Source organism: Nerophis ophidion, linkage group LG02, assembly GCF_033978795.1.
Source record: "Nerophis ophidion isolate RoL-2023_Sa linkage group LG02, RoL_Noph_v1.0, whole genome shotgun sequence".
Classification (NCBI taxonomy): domain Eukaryota; kingdom Metazoa; phylum Chordata; class Actinopteri; order Syngnathiformes; family Syngnathidae; genus Nerophis; species Nerophis ophidion.
This window is the reverse complement of record NC_084612.1, coordinates 17,352,395-17,377,266: the sequence shown is the minus strand read 5'-3', so window position 1 is coordinate 17,377,266 and position 24,872 is coordinate 17,352,395. Positions and strand designations below refer to the sequence as shown.

Genomic DNA, 24,872 nt, shown 5'->3' with positions numbered 1-24,872 from the left:
TCATTAATATATCCTGTTAAACATGTCTAAAACAAATAAGTCATAGCCAAATTTGATCTAAAACGAATACAATAATTTTAATGGAATTTAGCCACAATATTGACACAAACTGTCATGTGGCCTACCAAAATATTAAATAAACAGTTTTACGCAACTGCAAACTACAGCCAAGTTACTTTACACATGTCCATTGATTAGTATTTCATTCATACTTAACTGACAGTGTTTGCATTGGTTCCCATCAGATAGTGTACCTAATGTTGTGTCCAGTGAATGTATTTTTCAAGCATAGCATACTCCAAAGTCACCTACCCTGAATAGGATGACGTCCGTGGCTCATATGAGTCATCTCAACACACTTCAGAGCTGCTGGAGGCCCCCTTTCCCCTCATATTATTCGTGGATGTGGTGGCTCCAATTACCCATCTGAAGAATGAAGAGGTATAAAAAAAAAAAAACATCACAAATAAGACACGAAGCGGCTCTTTTGAGCGTCATAGCTTGCTGTGCTTACACATGATTACCTGGTCGTGACAGAGCTCCAACGCTAATCAGGGTTCAAAAGCTTCCTCAGTGTTAATCAGAGCAGAAACTCAACAAAATGGGGACTCCGGGCCTGATCTACTAAGATCCAAATACCATGTGTTAAACAGTGTGTGCAAACTATTAAATAGTGTGTGCTACTAAGGGGTGTAATGTGTGTGATCTACTAATTGATAACTGGGACAGAGTGCCTTATTTAAATGAGGTTTTTGCATGGACTGTGGCAATGGAAACACTTATTTCCCGCCACATTCATGTTATTATGCTGTCCAACCTGTGCACGATGTTGTTGAACTTACAGAACGCATGTAAACCTGTAACACCTTTTCTGAAATATAAAATTACAATCAAGACAGCAGAAACAATGTTTAGCTCTGCAGGGAGGGTGGGGAACACCACAACACCGCAGCTGGAATGATCCAAACACAAGAAAATGTATATTGTAAGACAATTTTTCATTTAAGAGATGTATTACGAAAGGTGCGCCGCGACGAGCAGGAAAAGCCGGCGGCTAGAAATTGGCGCGACCGACTGGCAAGACGACATGTTTATTGAAAGAATAAACCAGAGTCAAACCTGTTACGATGCGTCCTGTATCGAGCGCGGCGCAGCTTTCGGTGGCCGATGGCTGCATCTGCCGCGGGGGCTCATCTTGATCTGGGTCTCTCTCGTCGTGGCGTTGTCTTCGTTCGCCGTGGTTTCCTCACCTACTTCTGCCGTGATTGTTCCTCCTTCTCCCCTTTTATACTGCAGCAGAAGATGTAAAGATTGAGAGCAGGTGTGTCGCTTACGCATCTGACTCGGCTGGCTGCAGCGTCGCTCCGTGTGCGGGGCCGCATCACCTCTCGGCTGCATGCCTTGCCTACTGGCCGCCATCTCGGGTAGGACCGCCTATCCCGCTGTCGGCTCGTCGGCTCTGTCTCTCCACAATTATAAAATGTTATTGCTGATGGGCTTCACGGTAGAAGAGGGGTTAGTGTGTCTGCCTCACAATACGAAGGTTCAATCCCAGGCTCGGGATCTTTCTGTGCGGAGTTTGCATGTCCTCCCCATGAATAGCTGGGATCCCTCCGGGTACTCCGGCTTCCTCCCTCTTCCAAAGACATGCACCTGGGGATAGGTTGATTGGCGACACTAAATGGTCCCTAGTGTGTGAATGTGAGTGTGAATGTTGTCTGTCTATCTGTGTTGGCCCTGCGATGAGGTGGCGACTTGTCCAGGGTGTACGCCGCCTTCCGCCCGATTGTAGCTGAGATAGGCACCAGCGCCCCCCCGCAACCCCACAGGGAATAAGCGGTAGAAATGGATGGACGGATGGAAATATATGAAAACCCCAGCTGTTGGCAACTTAATGGGCGGCATAGCTCGGTTGGTAGAGTGGCCGTGCCAGCAACTTAAGGGTTGCAGGTTCGATTCCCGCTTGTGCCATCCTAGTTACTGCCGTTGTGTCCTTGGGCAAGACACTTTACCCACCTGCTCTCAGTGCCACCCACACTGGTTTAAATATAACTTAGATATTGGGTGTCACTATGTAAAGCGCTTTGAGTCACTTGAGAAAAGCGCTATATAAATATAATTCACTTCACTTCACAGACCTTGTCCAGTAAGTGACATTTTATCATGTTTGTTGGCGCTCAAAAAGTCTGCAGTGAGCAAAAATCAGTGATGAAAATAAAATAAGCAAAAGTCTTGATGCGTTTTTTGAAATGAATGATTAAAATACGTTAATATTAAATGTTATTATAAATGTGCCTGTTACTACATTACATACATACTTACATAGTGTATATAAAACCGTAATGGAGGTGTTTGGGTATTTTGAGGTGCTCTATAGGCAGAATTGAACGGCTCCCATAGGCTCCATTGGACTTTTGATCTATTTAATTTAATATTTAGAATGCATAAAAAAATATCCATCCGTCATCATGTCTTTTAAAATTCCCCCAAAAAGTACAGTTCCCCTTTAATCAGAATCAGAATCAGAATCAGAATCAGAAATACTTTATTAATCCCCGAAGAGAAATTAACATTTTCAGCACAATCTGCATTCAAGATCAGGCAAACATTACATGGAGAGAGAACAGGATCGCTGACGGGTCTGCCAACTTCCGGCGCCCCTTACAAAAAAAGGTGAGATACAGGTAAACAATGGGGGATGAGAAAAAAAAATCGGTCTGAGTCTGGGCCCCTGGAAAGGGGGGTCCAGACTGAGGCCAAGGGAAAAAATAACACACATCCCTCTTACATGTGTGTAAGAGGGAAACATCAAACATTAAAGAACACAAAGGACATTAAAGATATTAAAAGTGACCCGATCCACAAGTTTAGTCGATCATCTGTGCATGTGCTATCAAGTTGCACTTGTTTTAGTACACGCAAACCATTAGCAGATCAGGCCTTCAATGTACAAAAGTATTTGGACACCCTCCGGAAGAAATTTTGGTTGAAAATATGGAGCTTCCAATCATCTCTGTGGGGGTGTTTGCCTTTCCTTTATGCTAGAATAGAATAGAATAGACTTTATTGTCTTTATATTTGCATATAACGTGATTAAAGACTCCAATTTAAGGTGCGGTTGTGGGAATAAATATGGGGTCAAATAAATAACACAAGAGGTAATAAAGGAAAAACTAACAATTGAAATAAACAGACTACTATCCCCCCCAAAAAATGCTATGTTTCATCCCAGTGGTGATTGATGGGCTTATTTCACACCAAACCCATCCAAGCGTGCCTTGATGGACTTTGCTTTGTGCATTGTAGACCGAATACTTCACTTTCCCAAACCGTACCTACCAAGCTGGAAGCATGGACTTGAACAGCATGGCTTGGTTGGATGAAGAATTTAGATTCAGGGAGAATTTATTTATTGACTTTTTTTTTTTTTTTGATAATAGAAAATGTTGATCTAAAACTACAACATTGATGACGGGGAGAAGACGTTGTTGGGGATGAGGCACAATAATAGGACCCACCCACAAAACACATCCCAAAGTGACGGTCAGGAAGCAGCTTGAAAATAGTCTCGAAAACCTAATCTATGAAAAATGTTGATCAAAGAACCACCATTCCATGTTGTGTAGACCACAAGGAAGTGTTTTAAATGTAGGGGGGAAAAAATCATAATATTGCCCCTTTAAACGTGGTTTGGTATCGTGGAAGGACATTGGCCACTAGCAAACACTCTACACTGCGTTAAGTGGCCTGGTGGTTAGAGTGTCCGCCCTGAGATCGGTAGGTTGTGAGATCATACCCTGGCCGAGTCATACCTAAGACTATAAAAAAATGGGACCCATTGCCTCCCTGCTTGGTACTCAGCATCAAGGGTTGAAAATGGGGGTTAAATCACCATAAATGATTCCTGGGCGCGGCACCGCTGCTGCCCACTGCTCCCCTCACTTCCCAGGGGGTGATCAAGGGTGATGGGTCAAATGCAGAGGACAAATTTAACCATGCCTAGTGTGTGTGTGACAATCATTGGTACTTTAACTTAACTTTAACTTTTGCTCGCTTGTCCCTGTCAAATTTGCAGACACAGCTAATATGTGTGATCAACATGAATTGTCACAATATAACAATACTAAAACTCCAACTCTATCGTCGGCCAAATTAATACTCTCTATATTGTATATCGCCTATATTGCGTAACCCTAATGCTAACATACAAAAACCTTTTTTTTTTAAATAGTTGACAAAACTTTCCCCACATTGAAAATGAATGGGCAATATGCAAACCTCTGTATATCCCACATTTCTCATCCAAATTGAATCGTTCCACCATCCACACACTCCACTGAGCCTGGGCATTCAAGCCAACTATTCCCAGAACTCTACGGTTACCTGGAAATACCAGGTAGGTTTCTCATTTGAAAATAAATAGCCAATATACTGCAATGTTTTACATATCCCACCTTTCTGAATATATTGAGCTGTTGAACTGCTCCACCGTCCACACCGTCCACACACTCATCCTGGACAACGTTTTTCCCGCTTCCCAAAATTTCCGGATTACCCAGAATTTCCAGGATTTTTTTTCTCAATTGAAAATGAATGAGCAATGTACAGACCTCTTCATACCCCACAATTCTCTTTCGATTTGAACCCTTCCACTATCCACGCATTCAACTCACCATGGACATTCAAGCCAACATCTTTTGCAGTTCAAAAACTTCCCAGATTACCAGGAATTCCAGCTTTAAGACGGCGGGGACGGCATGCCGTGGTTGGGAGAGTGGCTGTGCCAGCAACCTGAGGGTTCCTGGTTCAATTCCCACCTTCTATCATCTGAGTCACATCCGTTGTGTCCTTGAGCAAGACACTTCCCCCTTGCTCCTGATGTGTCCTGGTTTTCGCCTTGCATGGCAGCTCCCGCTATCAGTGTGTGAATGTGTGTGTGAATGAGTGAATGTGAAAATAGTGTCAAAGCGCTTTGAGTTCCTTAAAAAGGTAGAAAAGCGCTATACAAGTATAACCCATAACCCATTACTGTTTTGCCATTTTTTTTTTTTTACTTCTTGCCCCCACTTCTCACTGATATGATCTGATTGGAATCGTTTGGTATAAAAACGTTCGGGTCTGCTGGGAAATGATAAAAACTTTTTATTTTTCCCCCAGATATTCCTGATTACCAGGAGTTCCAGGTTTCCAGGACATTTTCCTCCCACAATTGTTATCCGATTTAAACCATTCCACCCCCCACACACTCCACTCACCCTGGACATTTAAGCCAAAAACATGTTTCCCATTTCCCCAAATTACCTGGAATTACCAAAAATTTCTCCCCATTGAAAATGAATGGGCAATACGCAAACCTCTGCATAGCCCACACATAGCCCAAATTGAACCGTTCTACCATCCACACACTCCACTCACCCTGAACATTCAAGCCAACATGTTTTCCCATACCCAAAATTTCACAATGACTTGGAAATACCAGGAAGGTTTCTCATTTGAAAATAAATAGCCAATATACAATGTTCTACATATTCCACCTTTCTCAATGGATTGAGATGTTGAACTGCTCCACCGTCCACACACGCTACTCATCCTGGACAACCTTTTTCCCACTTACCAAAATTTCCTTATTATCTTGAATTACCAGGATTTTTTTTCCCAATTGATAATTAATGGGCAATGTACAAACCTCTTCATACCCTACTATTCTCATCCGTTTCGAACCGTTCCGAAATCCACAGACTCCATCACCGTGGACATTCAAACATTGTAGTTCCACTCGCATATGGCATTCACACGCAATTCCTACCAGAATTGCACAGAATCTAGTTCAGAGTGGATTGTACACCACTACAAAATATACGTGCTGAATAACAAACACATTTTTTAATGGAAATAAATAGAACAAGTAAGGGCTCAATCTTTATGTGATATATTATTATTGAACAATAAAACCCAGAAAAAGAATGTTAAAGCCCAAATAATGCTCTAAATGACACAACCAATCCCTTGTTCTTTGGTTGAATTGCTTCAGTTGTTTGTTTCTGACTTTTATCAGATCATTTTTTCAGGCTAAAGAGAAAAGGTAAATGTGGACTATTGCTCCCAATGACCAAATCATCAATGTTGTTTGCATGCTTTAAAACCGCAGACATTAGCTGTCCCGCCAGAATGTAACAAAAAATATTATTTGACAAAACAGCAATAACAGACGTGCATGGAATAACACTTATTTTCTTGACTAAACAGGAGGGTGGGGACACAGAGCTGCTCTTGTTTGGCTCGTCTGCGGTCATGCGTGGAATGATCCGCCACACCTGTAGCTCGTGTCAACGTGGCTCCTGTAAAAGCGTCTGCGATCCCAATAAAACGGCACACACACCTGGGGCTTGCTTATAGCCGCTGCTGTTTACACGAGCGTAAAGTCAAAAAGCTTAATTTATGTGGAAAGTTAAAAAAATGACAAAAAATAAATGAAAAAGGAATGCAGTTGTTTAAAGAAGGCTTACAATTAGCTTCATATTTAACCATCAAATCAACATTAGGTAAGTTCCAATCAATGATTTATGCTGCCTCAATTTGTAAACATTAACAAAAACGACTAAAGTATTGAACATATATTGATACTACCCCTCTTACAGTTTGTATTGTGTACTGACTGCAGCAATGCTGACACACCAACAGTTGTTGTTATACTAGCCTCTCTTTAGACCAGTGGTGCTGAAACCTATTCTGGCATGGAAACATTTAAGGATGCGAGGGTCATTTTGATACAATTTTACATTAAAGATACTGAAACTAGTCCAATGTAGGTCAATATATGCTAAACTATCTGGAAAAAACATCTACATCTTAGCGTTATGTTGAAGATAACATAGCGTATTTGATTAATTTATAATTATTTTATGATGATTTAATTTTTAATTTTTTCTTATTCAATTTATTGTAATTTTCTACATCTGTAAATAATTTTGAAACTTTCCCTATCTCATCTAATCCCCTTGAGAGATTAAATGTTTTAAAATAATTATTATTTATTAATTGTATTACTATACCACCAACTAATTTTTTTAAAGACACACCCAAAAACTTAACCATATCTTGCAAAAAATGTGCAGACATGATTAAGAAGCACACATGGGAACCATAAAAGACCATATACATGAATTAGCCATTTTGGTTTACAGGTTGAATCGGTTAAATTTTTTCTTAGTTTTTCAATGTTATGTTCAAATCCGGAACCTCTTTATTTTGGCTTTAAAAAGAGTCGCAGCCCAATAAAAAAAAATACCTGCAGGTCACAAAATGGCCCCTGAGCTACACTTTGGACACCTCGGCTCGAGAGTCTTATTATTCTACTTAATTTTCCTGTTAATATCTGCTTTCTTTCGACTGTAACGCACTTACTTCGAGACTACTTTACTAAGCACATATTTTTTCTTTTGTTTCTAGCTAGCAAAGCTAGAAACATGCGGGCTCCTGCATGCTCTCGGTGAGTAACATGTTTAGCCTTGTCCTACAGTGATAATAATTTATGATTATGACACTGAAGATATTAGGAAATGTAGTTTATTTGCTATTATGGAGGTGATTATTATTAATTTAGGGAAGCTTATCCACACTGTGTATGGAGATACAAAATTAACAGCTCCTTTGGTGGCAGGTGGGCTAAAAATAAATACTGTAATAGCCAAAGGGGATCAGTGTTTGTAATCGGCATTGAAAGGCATTAATCGACAATAGCAATCACATATTTTTTTAAAGAAAATTGGCCAATCGATTGGCATATCCCCAATCCACATCATTATACCCGCCCTAACAGTAAAACGTTGACAACAAATCATTTAAAATCATCTGATGCAATAGTATCGGGGGGAAAAAACATTGAAACTAACTTTTGACACAACTTTGTGAAAAAGTGTCTGCGAATTCTTATTTTAGATTTACAAAAAAGGGAGCGGGACTGCCTGACCCAAAATCACCATTAATGTATTTTTTGAGTGTGTGCTACAACAAGAGTACAACAGAAGATAGATGACGGTAGACACGCTGGCTTCAGACTCAGTGAATAATCTACTGTCAACATGACGAGCCAGTAACACGCAGCCTTGAAATTCTTCCACCTTGCACACTGAAGCCTTGACTGTGTGGTTTGGTGCAGCTAAAATGTATTATCATTCCAGTGTTGGTATGGCTTATTTCTACAGACATGCTAACAAATGTAACGTCACGTGACTACAGTTGCACTCTTATGAAGATGTATTTGAAAACTGCAGGGAAGTCAGCTTTTTTGCAGGCATTTTGGGAGTCTAGACCTCAGGTGTGCAGCGTCAGTCCCGCGGGAGTTAGATGTGTTTTGGCTGTTTCCCGTGAAACAGATGGCAAACCTCAAACAATGAGTGGAGGAGACAGACGAGATGGGTCAATGAGGAGGGATGCAAGCGGTGAACCTTCTTTTGGTTGTCTCTTAGAAACCAAAACTAAAACTTGCTGCAGGGTGTGAGAGAAGGGCTTATAGTAATAGGTATTGCCGTAACGCAGGTGTCACCAACGCGGTGCCTGCGGGCACCAGGTAGCCCGTAAGCACCAAATGAGTCGCCTGCTGGCCTGTTCTAAAAAATAGCTCAAATAGCAGCAGTTACCAGTGAGCTGCCTCTATTTTTTAATTTTATTTATTTACTAGCAAGCTGGTCTCGCTTTGCTCGACATTTTTAATTCTAGAGAGACAAAACTCAAATAGAATTTGAAAATCCTAGAAAATATTTTAAAGACTTGGTCTTCACTTGTTCAAATAAATTCATTTATTTTTTTACTTTGCTTTTTATAACTTTCAGAAAGACAATTTTAGAGAAAAAAATACAACCTTGAAAATGATTTTAGGATTTTTAAACACATATACCTTTTTACCTTTTAAATTTCTTCCTCTTCTTTCCTGACAATTTAAATCAATGTTCTAGTAAATAATTTTTTTATTGTAAATAATAGTAAATACATTTTAATTTAATTATTCATTTTAGCTTTTGTTTTTTCGACAAAGAATATTTGTGAAATATTTCTTCAAACTTATTATGATTACATTTTTAAAAAAAATTATTCCGGCAAATCTAGAAAATCTTCAGAATCATATTTAAATCTTATTTCAAAGTCTTTTGAATTTCTTTTAACATTTTGTTCTGGAAAATCTAGAAGAAATAATGATTTGTCTTTGTTAGAAATATAGCTTGGTCCAATTTTTATATATTCTAACAATATGCATATTGGATTTTAACCTATTTAAAACATGTCATCAAAATTTTAAAATTAATCTTAATCAGGAAAAATTACTAATGATGTTCCATAAATTCTTTTTTTAATTTTTTCAAAAAGATTCAAATTAGCAACGACGGAATGACAGACAGAGATACCCTATATATATATATATATATATATATATATATATATATATATATATATATATATATATATATATATATACATATATATATATATATATATATATATATATATATATATATATATATATATATATATATATATATACTTACCATCCCCCCCCCCCCACTCTTCGATCGGAAATGTTGTATGAAAACAATACAATGGAATGTACTACTAGCAACTACAGTAGTTTTTTTAAACTAATGTAACAATAATGTAGATAATTTTGCCTTGGAGAGTGGACTTATATGGTATCTCCATACAGCTTTATATATATATATATATATATATATATATATATACATATATATATATATATACAATGTTGTAATTACAAAATATATATTTTTTTTTACAAACCCCGTTTCCATATGAGTTGGGCAATTGTGTTAGATGTAAATATAAACACAATACAATGATTTGCAAATCATTTTCAACCTATATTCAGTTGAATATGCTACAACGACAACATACCGTATTTCCTTAAATTGATGCCGGGGCGCTAATTAATTTAAAGCCTCTTTCACTCCTGTGCTTACCAAAGGCATGCGGTAAAAGTAAGCATGCGCTAATTATTTTAAAACCTCTTCTCACTCCGGCACTTACCAAAGGTATGCAGTAAAAATTTGAGTGTGATGTAAGCTTGGACCTTAAATCCTACTGAATAGCTTTTAAACTTCTTCCCTTTATGTAATTTCAAATTACCGGTATTGAAATCAGCCTCTTCCATTTTGAAAATGATGACAGGGGAAGTGTCACTCGTGACGTCACGAGTTTGACCAGGCGGTAATACTAAGCACGCGCTAAACATTTTGGGAAGTGAGTTTGACACGGCAGTAATTCAATGCAGGCGCATATTATATGCCCTGCGGCAATTCAAGGAGATACGGTATTTGATGTTCAAACTGATAAACTTTTTTTTTTTTTGCAAATAATCTTTAACTTTATAATTTGATGCCAGCAACACGTGACAAAGAAGTTGTGAAAGGTGGCAATAAATACTGATAAAGTTGAGGAATGCTCATCAAACACTTATTTGGAACATCCCATAGGTGTGCAGGCTAATTGGGAACAGGTGGGTGCCATGATTGGGTTTATATATATCGTCCAGAGTCGGGACCCTGGATGGACCCCTCGCCTGTGTATCGGTTGGGGACATCTTTGCACTGCTGATCCGCCTCCGCTTGGGATGGTTTCCTGTTGACTCCACTGTGAACGAGACTCTCGCTGCTGTGTTGGATCCGCTTTGGACTGGACTCTCGTGGCTGTGTTGGATCCACTATGGATTAAACTTTCACTGTATCATGTTAGACGCGCTCGACATCCATTGGTTTCGGTCCCCTAGAGGGGGTTGCCCACATATGCGGTCCTCTCCAAGATTTCTCATAGTCATCATTGTCACCGACGTCCCACTGGGTGTGAGTTTTCCTTGCCCTTATGTGGGCCCTACCGAGGATGTCTTAGTGGTTTGTGCAGCCCTTTGAGACAATAGTGATTTAGGGCTATATAAATAATCATTGATTGATTGATTGATTGATTGATTGATTGATAAAAGCAGCTTTCATGAAATGCTAAGTAATTCACAAACAAGGATGGGGCGAGGGTCACCAATTTGTAAGCAAATTGTCGAACAGTTTTAGAACATTTCTCAATGAGCTATTGCAAGGAATGTAGGGATTTTACCATCTACGGTCCGTAAAATCATCAAAAGGTTCAGATAATCTGCACGTAAATGATGATATTACCGACCTTTAATCCCTCAGGCGGTACTGCATCAAAAACCGACATCAGTGTGTAAAGGATTTCACCACATGGGCTCAGGAACACTTCAGAAAACCACTGTCAGTAACTACAGTTGGTCACAACATCTGTAAGTGCAAGTTAAAACTCTACTATGCAAAGCCAAAGCCATTTATCAACAACACACAGGAACACCGCCGGCTTCGCTGGGCCCGAGCTCATCTAACATGGACTGATGCAAAGTGGAAAAGTGTTCTGTGGTCTGATGAGTCCACATTTCAAATTATATTTGGACACAGAGGACTTGGGGTCCTCCAGAACAGAGAAGAAAACAGCCATCCGGATTGTTCTAGGCGCAAAGTTCGAAAGCCAGCATCTGTGGTGGTATGGGGGTGTATTAGTGCCCAAGGCATGGGTAACTTACACATCTCTGAAGGCACCATTAATGCTGAATGGTCCATACAGGTTTTTGAGCAACATATGTTGTCATCCAAGCAACGTTATCACGGACGCCCCTGCTTATTTCAGCTCAACAATGCCAAGCCACGTGTTACAACAGCGTGGCTTTGTAGTAAAAGAGTGCGGGTATTTTCCTGGCCCGCCTGCAGTCCAGACATGTCTCCCATCGAAAGTGTGTGGCGCATTATGAAGCGTAAAATATGACAACAAGACCCCGGACTGTTGAACAACTTAAGCTGTACATCAAGCAAGAATGGTAAATAATTCCACTTTCAAAGCTTCAACAATTAGTTCCCTAAGTTCCCAAACGTTTATTGAGTGTTGTTAAAAGAAAAGGGGATGTAATACAGTGGTGAACATGCCCTTTCCCAACTACTTTGGCACGTGTTGCAGCCATGAAATTCTAAGTTAATTATTATTTGCAAAAAAAAAAACAAGTTTATGAGTTTGAACATCAAATATCTTGTCTTTGTAGTGCATTCAATTGAATATGGAAAAGGAAAAGGATTTGCAAATCATTGTATTCGGTTTATATTTACATCTACACAATTTCCAAACTCATATGGAAACAGGGTTTTTAAAATGGCAGATGCGGTTTCTCTCCTTTGCCCCACAGTAACCCTCCTCCTCCTTCCTGTTAGGTCCTTCCATTCAAGCAGTAGCTTACCAATTTAGCTAAATAGGCTTATCCTTGTCAGACTCTCCTGCTCTCGCCGTCGCTGCGCGCTATCACTTCAACGCTTTCTCTCTAGTTATGCAAACCTACATTGCTGCCGTTTCAATTCAGGCACGTTTACAGGGGCCAAAGAGACGCCAAAATGTAGATAAGAGGTCGACCTCTGGAGCAGGTCCAGCATTTAGTGACTCCTGTTTGCTCATTATTGTGTCTCAAGCGATAAGACATGGAGAGACTGTCAAAAATGACAATAACTAAACCCATTAGCTCATCAGGATAAGCATCTTTGCTGTCACGAGATTATCTATAGATAGGCCTAACCCACATTTTGCTGTTGTTACATTTTCCTTGGTGTTTAATCCTAAACAAGTATTGTCTTATATTCTATGCTTTTATTTTGCAGTCAGTTTAAGAGTCAACCACATGATTTTTTGTAACAAATAAAACAAAATCTATTAAAATCAATTTGGTTATGTTATATTTTTTGTTGGTGTTGTACATTTTTTTTGTCTGTCATGAAATTAAAGGGCGTATTTACTGGATCAATGCTTTATGGAAATATACCAAAAGTAGATTTCGATAACTACTGTTCAAGTTCCGCTAATGTTGCTGACACAAGTGAGTGCTGCAAATCACAAAACCAATGCGCTTTGTCACTCAAATAAAAGTGTATGTTTGAGTTCAAAACATTGAACTATTGCATATCATAATTTTTGGTTTGCTTTGTGGTCATTAGTTTGCTGTCAAATATAATGTAAAAAGTGCAAATAGAATGTAAAAACAATAACAGAAAACAAAATAAAATGGATTATAACATAACAATAATAATAATCCAACTGCATAAATATAAAACTTTTCCACATGAACGTGGCTAAAATATCCAATAACTTTTTCTGCTGCAGTAAAATGTCCATGTAGTCACTTTTTGTACACATGTCTTTAATACAACTTTTTAATATTTTGTAAACATGTACATAGTTTTATGCGACTTTTAACACGTGTCATCTTCTTACAAACAACCTATGCTACAAAACCAAATAAAATGGATTATAAAATCACCATAATGATAATAATATATTAAAATTGGTTTGGTGTCATTGATTTTACAGTGCATCTAAAAAGTATTCACAGCGCTTCACTTTTTCCACATATTGTATTGCAAAATGGAATACATTCATTTTAGTCTTCAAAATTCACTAGTACCTGAAAAGCATCACAGCATGATGCCGCTACCATCATCGGCGGTCACTCGAACGAGTATGACGATCGTCCTGGTAGGGGTGTATCCTTTTATGGAGGATGCCTGTGCGTGACTTTGTTTAACGTGGGGAGACTGGTGTACAGACAGTCACCACACAATCCTTGACAGAATCGGGTCAGGGTCCAGTGGCGTGGAGTCCAAAACGACTGGGGACCCTTTTCTGCTGCAGCCTTCTTCCGCCATCGCAGCCATTGTGGTAGTTCTTAAATCTACCGTCTTCCGCCGCTACCACCATGCTTTGCTATAGGGATGGTCCCCGCTTCCGCCATCCTAGTCACTGCTGTTGTGTCCTTTGGCAAGACACTTTACTCACCTGCTCCCAGTGCCACCCACACTGGTTTAAATGTAACTTAGATATTGGGTTTCACTATGTAAAGCACTTTGAGTCACTAGAGAAAAATCGCTATATAAAATATAATTCACTTCACTTCACTAATTCACATGGTATTGGCTTGGTGATGAGCGGTGCTTGGTTTCCTCCAAACATGACACCTGGCATTGACACTATAGAGTTCACTCTTTGTCTCATCAGATCAGATAATTTTGTTTCTCATGGTCTCAGAGTTTTTCAGCTGCATTTTGACAAACTCCAAGTGGGCTGCCATGTGCTTCCATCTGGCCACGCTACCATACAGGCCTAATTGGTGGATTGCTGCAGAGATGGTTTTCCTTCGAGAAGGTTCTCCTCTCTCCAATGCTGTGGCTTTGAGACAGTGACCATGGGTCACCTCCCTGACTAGGGCCTTCTCCCCCGATCACTCAGTTCAGACAGCTAGCCAGCTCTAGGGAGAGTCCTGGTGTTTCTAAACGTCTTCGATTTACAGCTGATGGAGGCCACTGTGCTCGTTGGGACCTTCAAGACGGCAGATATTTTCCTGCACCCTTCCCCAGATTTTGGAGGTTTACAGAGAACTTATCCAACTTCATGCTTGGTTTGGGCTCTGCCATGAACAGTCAAGTGTGGGACATTTTATGCGGACAGGTGTGTGCCTTTCCAATCAACTGAATTTACCACAGGTGGACTCCACTAGCTGTAGGAACATCCGTCAAAACAAGATGTCCATGAGCTCACCTTTGAGCTGTATAGCAAAGGCTGTAAAAACTTACGTACAAGTGATTTTTTATCTTTTAATACATTTGGTAAAAAACAAAAAAAACAAAAACATTTTTACATTGTCAGTGTAGAGCTGAGCTAGGCTCCAGAACCACCCGCAACCCTGTAAGGGACAAGCGGTAGGAAATGGATGGATGGATGGATTATGTAAGATTGTGTGTAGGATTTTGAGAACCAATTTTATTCTTCCATTTTGGAATAAAGCTGTAACATAACAAAATATGGAAAAAGTAAAGTACTCTGATTACTTTCTAGATTCACTGTACATTCTATTTGTACTACAGAGTCACATCCATTGTATTTTTATATTTATTATATTCTATTCAAATGTATAATTTTTGAAATATCACCTAATGCTACTTTTTATGATTTGAATAATGTATTTATGCAGTCCCGGCCCCTTGCCCGCCCACAGAATCAGCCGTGCCCATCTTTGGCTGGAAGCTGATTATTTTATTTTTATTTCTTTTACATCCGAGCAGGAAAAAATGGGACAATGTTCAATCAAAACAAAGGCATGTTGACTAAGATAATAACACAACTAACTGACAATTGAGTTAAGAATAGAAAAGAGCCAAAAAGGTTGACAGAAACAAAATCCAATCATATTTAATTTTTTCTTGTCGATGGATGGGACGAGTTCAGGGTGTATCCAATCACGGCTCTTTAACGGCATACATTGGAAGAGGGGTGAGTGTCAGATACGAATGATAGCCAACGAAATACTTTTCTTCTTCAGAAGAGGAAGTCAGTAGTCACCGCCAAAAACAAAAACAAAATGTGTGGTTTTAACATTTTCCACATATTATTATGTGTACAACTGGGATTAAGTGAAAAGGAGTCATTTGATTTTTACTCCAATGATGTCATCAACAGCAGTTATCAATCGTGACATCACAACTGTAAGTTAAATCTATTATTCCTGCTGCGGGGCAGCATGGTGAAACAGGGTCCTAGTGCGTGTGCCTCGCAATACGAAGGTCCTGGGTTCGATCCTGGGCTGTGTGGAGTTTGCATGTTCTCCCATGACTGCGTGGGCTCCCCCGGCTTCCTCCTGCATCCATGCATGTACGTGGGGATAGGCTGATTTGCAACCCTAAATTGACCATAGTGTGAATGTGAGCGTGAACGTTGTCTGTCTATCTGTGTTGGCCCTGCAATGAGGTGGCGACTTGTTCAGGGTGTACACCGCCTTCCGCCCAAATGCAGCTGAGATAGGCCGAATGCCCCAGGACAAACGGTAGAAAAATGGATGGATGGATTAGTGCTGCGTGAGCGTGCTTCGATCGCTAAACATTCGCTGCCTGTCAGCAACTGATTACTACATGTACGATCTGACAAACACTTATATTTGTGGTTATTGTAACGATATGTGTTTGAAATCATTTAAGCATTTATTGTGTCCGAAAATTAAAGAGTTGTCCATTTTTATGGTAATAATGAGATTGTAAAGAACAGTTGTTGATCCAATGTCAATGTGCTAATACCTATTTTGTCAAGTTGGGGATGTTGCAGCTTGCTGCGGGGTCGTTCTCCCAGGAAGGCAGACGGACTACTCGGGACATGGCGTGCAGGTATAAACATGATTTAATCTTTAACTCAGAAAAGGTGAAAACAAAAAGGCTCACAAGGCGAAAGCACAACTTGACGCTGGAAACAAAACTATGTGTCATGATCCACGACTTGGATCATGTCATGTTCTGTTCTTGTTGTGTTTGTATATTTCATCCTGTTATTTGACTTCCTTAGTTCCTGGTGGCACTTCCTGTTTTGTTCCGTTGTCATAGTTACCCATTTAGTGTCACCTGCCTTCTGTTTGTCACGCGCACCTGATTTGTGATTATCTCTTCATTTAAGACTGCCTTTGTTTGCCATTCGCTATCGGACTCTTATTTGCTTCCATGCAACAGGTGACATCGCTCTTCCCGCATTGTAGGAATTACTTTTGTGTACTTTAGCTTCCACGCTATTCTGTTGTTTGTCCCTAGCTCATGCTCGCTCTTTCTGTTGGTTTTGTTTGTGGTGCCTTCGTGCAAGTGTTTTTGTTCCTACTGTGGTTTTGTAGTTATATATAAATTATCATTTCTACCTTCACGCTGTGTTCCATCTCCGCTGCACCCACAAGAGAACGCTACCACACCACGATGCCAGCAAAGCGTCACACTATGGACATGAAACAAAAGTAGCTAACAGTGGCACGAATAAACAAAAAAACTTATTTGGCATGGCATGAAAAGAACAGAGGCATTGCATGAAACAAACAAGACTTACGAACAATGACGCCAGGCCGACTGACTGGCAAAGACGAGCTTAAATACTGCCTCTGATTAGTGTTCGGGTAGCAGGTCAGCAGGCGAGCACTAATCAGAGACAGGTGAACACAATGAGTAAACAAGGTGACAAAACAAACAAGCAAGTGCAAACAGGAACTAATGGAGTTGTCATGGAAACTAAAACAAACAAGGGTGCACAAAGACAGGAAGTAATGGAGTCCAAAACTAGCAGAAAAATAACAAAACATTATCCAGACCATAGAACATGAAATATTTATTGTTTATAATAACTAGCCTTTGTCCATGCACATAATAAACATTAATCAAGTGTTTGGATGTATTCATCAAATAAATGTATTCTTGCACATGCCTGTGCATGAATTATTAGTTTACCCCAACAGAGTTACATACATGATAATAAAGTACATACTGTACTGTTTACGTGTTGAAATGCGTTGATCACTAAACCTTCGCTCTTGGGGCTTTGTCTGTCAGCAACTGATTACTACATGTAAGATCTGACAAACACTTATATTCGTGGTTATTGTATCGATATCTGTTTGAAATCATTTAAGCATTTATTGTGTCCGAAAATTAAAGAGTTGGCCATTTTTATGGTAGTAATGAGATTGTAAAGAACAGTTGTTGATCCAATTTTAATGTGCTAATAACTTTTTCTTGTTTAAAATACCTGGTCTTTGTCCGTGCGCATAGTAAACATTAATCAAGTGTTTGGATGTATTCATCAAATAAATGTACTCTTGGGTGCCAACAAGTGATTCAGTGTAATACTTTGACACATGTCTGTGCATTAATTATTAGTTTACCCCAAGAGAGTTACATACATGATAATAAAGTACATACTGTGCTGTTTACTTGTTGAAGTACCCTTTAAAAAGCTGAAACCTACCCCAAACAACAACGTATGCTTGCCAAAGTGATTCAAAGTAACATTTTGATATTAACACATCGTCATCTGCACACCTCTTAAGGGTAGTCTACTCTTTTATGCACAGGTGAGATGCGTCAATATCAAAATATTACTTTGACTTCCTTTTATTGTCATTCAAATTTGAACTTTACGGTACAGATAAGAAATACATTTTGTTGCATTAGCTCGTTGTAGTGCAGGATAAAAGGGCAATAAGGTGCAGATATAAATAAATAGATTACTGTACAGATAAATATATTGAACTTTTGCATACGCATCCACGTTTATGGATTGATTGATTGATTGATTGATTGATTGATTGATTGATTGATTGATTGATTGATTGATTGATTGATTGATTGATTGATTGATTGAAACTTTTATTAGTAGATTGTACAGTTCAGTACATATTCCGTACAATTGACCACTAAATGGTAACACCCGAATAAGTTTTTCAACTTGTTTAAGTCGGGGTCCACGTAAATCAATTCATGGTACAAATATATACAAATAAATACAAATATATATCTATGGCTGTATGTTATATTGTCTTTATTTATATTCCAGCGAGTTGATCCGTTTTTGAGGGGAATTGAGGGAATTATTATGATGCTTTCAAGAGTCTTATGGCCTGAGGGAAGAAGCTGTTACAGAACCTGGAGGTTCTGCTACGGAGGCCTTTGGAACCTCTTTCTAGAGTCCAGCAGTAAAAACAGTCCTTGGTGGACGTGGGAGGAGTCTCTACAGATTTTGTAAACCTTGGTCAGGCAGCGGCTTTTTGCGATTTCCCAGATAGAAGGAAGAGTAGTCCTGAAGATCTTTTCCGCCGTCCTCACCACTCTTTGCAGAGACTACCAGTCTGAGGCACTGCAGGCTCCAGTCCAGACAGACATGCAGTTGGTCAGTAGGCTTTCTATAATACTTTGAATTAATTAATACATCCAAACACTTTATTATTGTGTACTGTGTTTGAACAAAGAACAGTTAATAATGTATGCAGCTTTTAAACAAGAAAAAGGTTTTAGCACACCAACATCGAATCAATAACAGTCCTTTACATGCTCATCAATAACATAGAAATCAGAGGTTTAAACTCGAGTCACATGACTTCGACTCGAGTCATGAATTTGATGACTTTAAACTCGACTTGACAAAATGTAAAGAGACTTGCAACTCGACTTAGACTTTAACATCAATGACGTGACTTGACTTGGATTTGTGTGTTTTGACTTGACAAGACTTGCTACGTTCCTCAAAACCCAAAGATTAAAAAGTTATTCAAGAGCGCATTGTGTACGTATGCGTCTGTCAGCGTGTGTGCTGCCTGTAAGTACAACGTCCAATCAATTTACATCGATGTTGTTTTCATCCCACAGCATTCATTTAATCATATTGCAGGACAACCAACGAAGAAGTGCTGTCAACGCACCATGCAGTGAGGAAAAAATTATGCCAAAAATAGTTTCATTTGGGTATTAAAACTACCAGTTGGTCAACAAAAAACAAATTGCAGTATGCAAAACATGCAGTACCAAGATTACAGACGGAGACGCAACATCTTCCAACTCCGTTCGACATTTAAAGTTGCACAAAGAAGGGTAAGTTTTGAATGTAAGCTAACGTTTATTGGCTAAGTAACATAACTTTTATTTGCTGTGTAGTTAAATCAGTGAGGTCGTAAACTCATTGCTAATGTTATAACCATAGACATTTTATAAGTAGACGCAGCATGGAGCGCTACTGCCTACTGGCGCTGACGAGACGCGTGGGCTTGCAGTGGTGATCCGCTCCACTCAGTGTATTTCATTTGGCAGGAGCAATGAACTGTAAGCGCATTTAATTCGTCTTACCTCACTGAATACCACTGATTTTCACACGCTTTTTTGTCATACGTGTAGCTATTACAAAGGACATGTTTCGGCGTATTTTATTATTCATAGTTTGCTTAACAGTAATAGAATATTCTTATATGCTATAAGTGACCAGACGTCCAATATCAAAAATGGGAATATAATCCCAGAGAAGTGGGGAAAAAAACGGTCAGCTATTTTTAAATTCAAGAAACAATATGATTAGGTTATATATACATGCGTGTATCCTACATAAACAATATATGAATACATTAGATATCTATATACCTTAGGGACCTATAGACTGTATCTCTGTTGCTGCAGCAGTAGAGAGTTTATTCTGTCTTGACACTTTGTATTGATATTTTGAATTACATTCTTCCCTTAAATGATAATGTTTACAGTGATTGTTTTACATTTATTTTTTATGTATGTGGCTTCGGATAAAAGCGTCTGCCAAATACTTCAACATAAACATATACAAACAGCTGAAAGTCTTTATATCAGCTAAAACCACCAATCTTTTTCACTGGATTCAGAATAAAACCAAATTCTGTCTTACCCAACAATGTTAGTATTTGAATATTGTTATTTGAAGACTTATTCCTGGTTACAATTATACTGTTAAGAAAGTATTGTCTTACAGTTTGCCTAAAATGAGAATGGATCACAATCAGTGGCGGCTGGTAAATTTTGTCTTAGGTGTCACAATCATTTGTTTCAACTTTGTTATTTAAGTATGTCGTTTTTGAATTAATTTATTTTAATTGACAAGCAATTCTATTATGGTCATACTCCGGTTTGCTGGCGGCTATGATTTCAGTACTATTGAAGATTTTTGCTCCTTCTCAACTCTGTGGTAATATTCTTTTCACAAAATACAACCAATAGTACGTTAATGTTAAATCTTATGAAAAGTAATCCCCTGATTCCTATTTTCAACAGTCCGCTCATTTGAGCAGGAAAATGCTGAACACCAGCCCGGCACCTTTGTTTTCTACCTGTCAACTGTCAGTTTAGGCTGCTCGCCGGCTCCTCATCACCACTTCACGATGGGGGCCGAATTTCTCACGTCACAGCAGCCAATGCTGCCTCTACTTATAAGATGTCTGTGGTTATAACTTAATTGCAAACACTGCAATCTGTTGCATCCACTGCAGTTTGCTACCTAATTCATACATTTTGTCAAGTGTTTTTTTTTTTTTTAAGCAGCGTTGCATGAGGTACCTATACATAACAATACGTTAGTGAATGTATCACGCACAGTAACGTAACGTTGGACGGCGGTCAGCAGCACCACGTATTTTAGCCACCTACAAAAGGACAAACAAAGTCAAATAAAGGTCAGTTAAATGTATACTATATTAAGAATATGTGTACATATTGCATAGGGCCCTGACATCTAAAAAGTAAAACTCTGTTCATTGTTATGTTCATGTATTTGTTATGTTTTTCATGTGTGCGCACACATCAACACACATACAGCACAAAAAATCCTCGGCTGTCCCCTGCCCTCCATGAAGGATTTACACAACTCCCGTTGCCTCAACAGAGCAAAAACATTACCAAGGACAGGACACACCCTGGCTTCCACCTGTTCAACTCGCGAACATCGGGCAAGCGCTACAGGTGCATCAGAGCCAGAACAAACAGGCTCAGAGACAGCTTCTTTCCCAAAGCTTTCACCATGTTGAACTCTAACTTATAACAATAATAATTCACCCCTGTACAACATCCTGCCCTAATACCCTACTGTGCAATACTACCCTTCGAGTGCAATACGTACGACACTGATTGTTATTTATTACTTCGGTACTCTTGTCTTGTTCTGTATATTGTACAGTATTTTGTATTTCTATAGTGTTTTGTATATTGTACAGGATTGCTTATTATTTTTATTGGATAGTAGTCTGTTTATTTCAATTGTTAGTTATTTCCTTTATTACCTCTTGTGTTATTTATTTTACCCCCTTTTTGTTCCCACTACCGCACCTTAAGTTGGAGTCTTTAATCTCGTTATAAGCAAATATAATGACAATAAAGTCTATTCTATTCTATTCTATTCTATTCTATTCTAAATGAGATCAAAGAGATAAGGTAAGAACAGGATAGAAACTGCTGTGGAACTAGTTACAATGCAATATGCCATGGAATTACAATGTTAACACTTTTTTCCAAATAAGTACAGTTGCACTTGTTTTTTTAAATGTGTTTATTCTGTAAAGGAATAAGTTAAATGTTTAAAATGACTGGTTAATAGTGCTATTATGAAGTGCAATGTCAGCACAGTTTTTTTCCTGCAATTTCAAATGCACTTGTTTTAATAAATAAATACAGCCTTTTAAAAACATACACAATCCGTCTAAATATATTAGTCTGTGATTATAAGGACTTGAAAGGACTCAAAACTCAAAATGCAGGACTTTGGAGACTTTCCAGTCTTGACTTTGGACTTGACTCGGGACTTGACTCGATCAATCATCCATCCATTTCTACCGCTAATTCCCTTTGGGGTCACGGGGGGCGCTGGTGCCTAGCTCAACTACCATCGAGCGGAAGGCGGGGTACACCCTGGACAAGTCGCCACCTCATCACAAGGCCAACACTGAGACAGACAACGTTCACACTCACATTCACACAGTAGGGCCAATTTAGTGTTAAAGTTAAAGTTAAAGTACCAATGATTGTCACACACACACTAGGTGTGGTGAAATTTGTCCTCTGCATTTGACCCACCCCCTTGATAATCCCCTGGGAAGTGAGGGGAGCTGTGGGCAGCAGCGGTGCCTCGCCCACTGCTGCCAATCAACCTATCCCCAGGTGCATGTCTTTGGAAGTGGGAGGAAACAGAGTACCCGGAGAGAACCCACGCATTCACGAGAAGGACATGCAACCTCCACACAGAAAGATCCCGAGCCCGGGATTGAACCCTGACTACTCAGGACCTTTGTATTGCAAGGCAGACGCACTTCACTAACCCCTCTTCCACCGTGAAGCCACTCAATCAATCAATAAATCAATCAATGTTTATTTATATAGCCCTAAATCAAAAGTGTCTCAAAGGGCTGCACAAGCCACAACGGCATCCGCAGTACAGAGCCCACATAAGGGCAAGGAAAAACTCACCCCAGTGGGACGTCGATGTGAATGACTTTGAGAAAGCTTGGAGAGGACCGCATATGTGGGCAGCCGCCCCTCTAGGGGAGACCGAAAGCAATGGACGTCGAATGGGTCTAACATAATATTATGAAAGTCCAGTCCATATTGGATCTAACATAATAGTGAGAGTTCAGTCCATAGTGGATTTAACATAATAGTGAGCGTCCAGTCCATAGTGGGGCCAGCAGGACACCATCCCAAGCAGAGACGGGTCAGCAGCGCAGAGATGTCCCCAACCGATGCACAAGCGAGCGGTCCACCCCGGGTCCTGACTCTGGACAGCCAGCACTTCATCCATGGCCACCGGACCTGTGCCCCCCCCCCCTCCCCCTTTCACAAGGGAGAGAGGGAAAGAGGAGAAAAGAAAAAAAACAGCAGATCAACTGGTCTAAAAAAGGGGTCTATTTAAAGGCTAGAGTACACAAATGAGTTTTATGATGGGACTTAAATGCTTCGACTGAGGTAGCATCTCTAAGTGTTACTGGGAGGGCATTCCAGAGTACTGGAGCCCGAATAGAAAACGCTCTATAGCCGGCAGACTTTTTTTTGGCTCTGGGAATCACTAATAAGCCGGAGTTCTTTGAACGCAGATTTCTTGCCGGGATATAGGGTACAATACAATCGGCAAGATAGGCTGGAGCTGGACCGTGTAGACTCGGGACTTGAAGGGAAAGACTTGAGACTTACTTATGATTTGCAAAACAATGACTTTGCCCCACCTCTACTAGAAATGGCCAACTCTTTAATTTCTTGGACACAATAAGGCTTAAATAATTTCAAACGCATAAATTCACAAAAAAAACAAATACAAAGTGTTTGTCTTACATGTAGTAATGGTTGTTGACCAAGTACCAGCAGTGCAGCGACAGCAGGTGTCAGGAAATACATTTTTGGCAGGTCCCCCCCTGAAATTGTTTTTTCTGCAGCAGGGTCTGTATTTATGCATACAAATGCTTCTCACCTACCCTTAATAGATGCTCGGTAAACTTTAGAATGTAAAAAACAATTCATATAAGTGATTTATTGAAATAGTTGGAATGAGAATAAATAACCTTGCCTTGTCAGAAAAGCAAATAAAAGAAACGCCCCAAACCCCAGTGTCGTCATCATAGCCCCGCCCACTTTGTGACGTGTGCTGACGTTGCGTGGTTGAGCGGTGAGAGAGGACAAGCTGCTTTAATTTGGCGGAGAGGGGACGGTGGTGGCAAGAGCCATCCGGCCAGCGATGGCTTCCCTCAGGCAGGAGCACCTCTACGGGCTGACGTGTGGAAAGAGCAGTAAAAGCAGCCCCAACAGAACATTTTACCACGTCAAGCTCACCGACAGCGCCATTCGAGCCCTCGAGACTTACCAGAACCTGAAGGTACCGAATCCACACACTTGTCAAAACTTCATCTTCATTTTTCTTCCATTTATTTCCTATTCGTAGTTAAAGTCATTGTTAGTTGTTCATGTTTAAGCTGTTTTATTTAAAACATTAACCCTTTTTAAATGTCTTATTTCCCCTGTTTTTTTATTCCTCAGGTTAATTTACCAAGTGAGCCGTTGATCAGTTTCAAGGGGAGTCATGGGGTAAGTGCATCGGTTATTCTCTGCCTTCTATTCAAGCCTTTTTACTTAACTACAACTTATACCCTTGTTGTCAACTAGTAGAGCTCAATAATTTGTTTATTTCCCCCTTAAAACTTATTTAAACTCATAACACAGAAGCTTTAGTCCAAATTGATGAAATGAACTAAAGTTTTCATCCTGTGATTTTTGTATATGTCTTGTTGATCAGTGGTCCCCAACCACCGGTCCGGGGACCAGTACCGGTCCGTGACGCATTTGCTACCAGGCCGCATAGAAACATTAGTTAATTTATAAACTACCTCATTTTCTCCCGCTTAACTTTCGCTTGTCCCACTAAACACACCAATAAGCGTGTTAATATATTCATATATTAATTACAACTCCTTTATATTACAACTTCAGCGT

General features: G+C 39.6%; 1 protein-coding gene and 1 long non-coding RNA gene across 3 annotated transcripts in view; both read left to right on the top strand.

Annotated features, from left to right (window-relative positions):
- Positions 1-6,390: 6,390 nt before the first annotated feature.
- On the top strand, positions 6,391-18,160 carry LOC133569724 (uncharacterized). The gene is made up of 3 exons (XR_009809864.1): positions 6,391-6,542; positions 7,450-7,489; positions 16,183-18,160. It is a non-coding gene; the product is annotated as an uncharacterized LOC133569724 (long non-coding RNA).
- A 5,426-nt stretch (positions 18,161-23,586) lies between these two features.
- The window catches only part of LOC133537293 (RNA polymerase II elongation factor ELL2-like), a 61,772-nt gene continuing 60,486 nt past the window's right edge, over positions 23,587-24,872 (top strand). The window contains exons 1-2 of one of the 2 annotated variants that reach the window (XM_061878296.1): positions 23,587-24,258; positions 24,420-24,467. In XM_061878296.1, coding sequence (XP_061734280.1) covers positions 24,121-24,258; positions 24,420-24,467 — 186 coding nt within the window. In that variant the 5' untranslated portion in view covers positions 23,587-24,120. The remainder of the gene's footprint in view (positions 24,259-24,419; positions 24,468-24,872) is intronic. The other variant, XM_061878324.1, reaches the window with a different exon arrangement.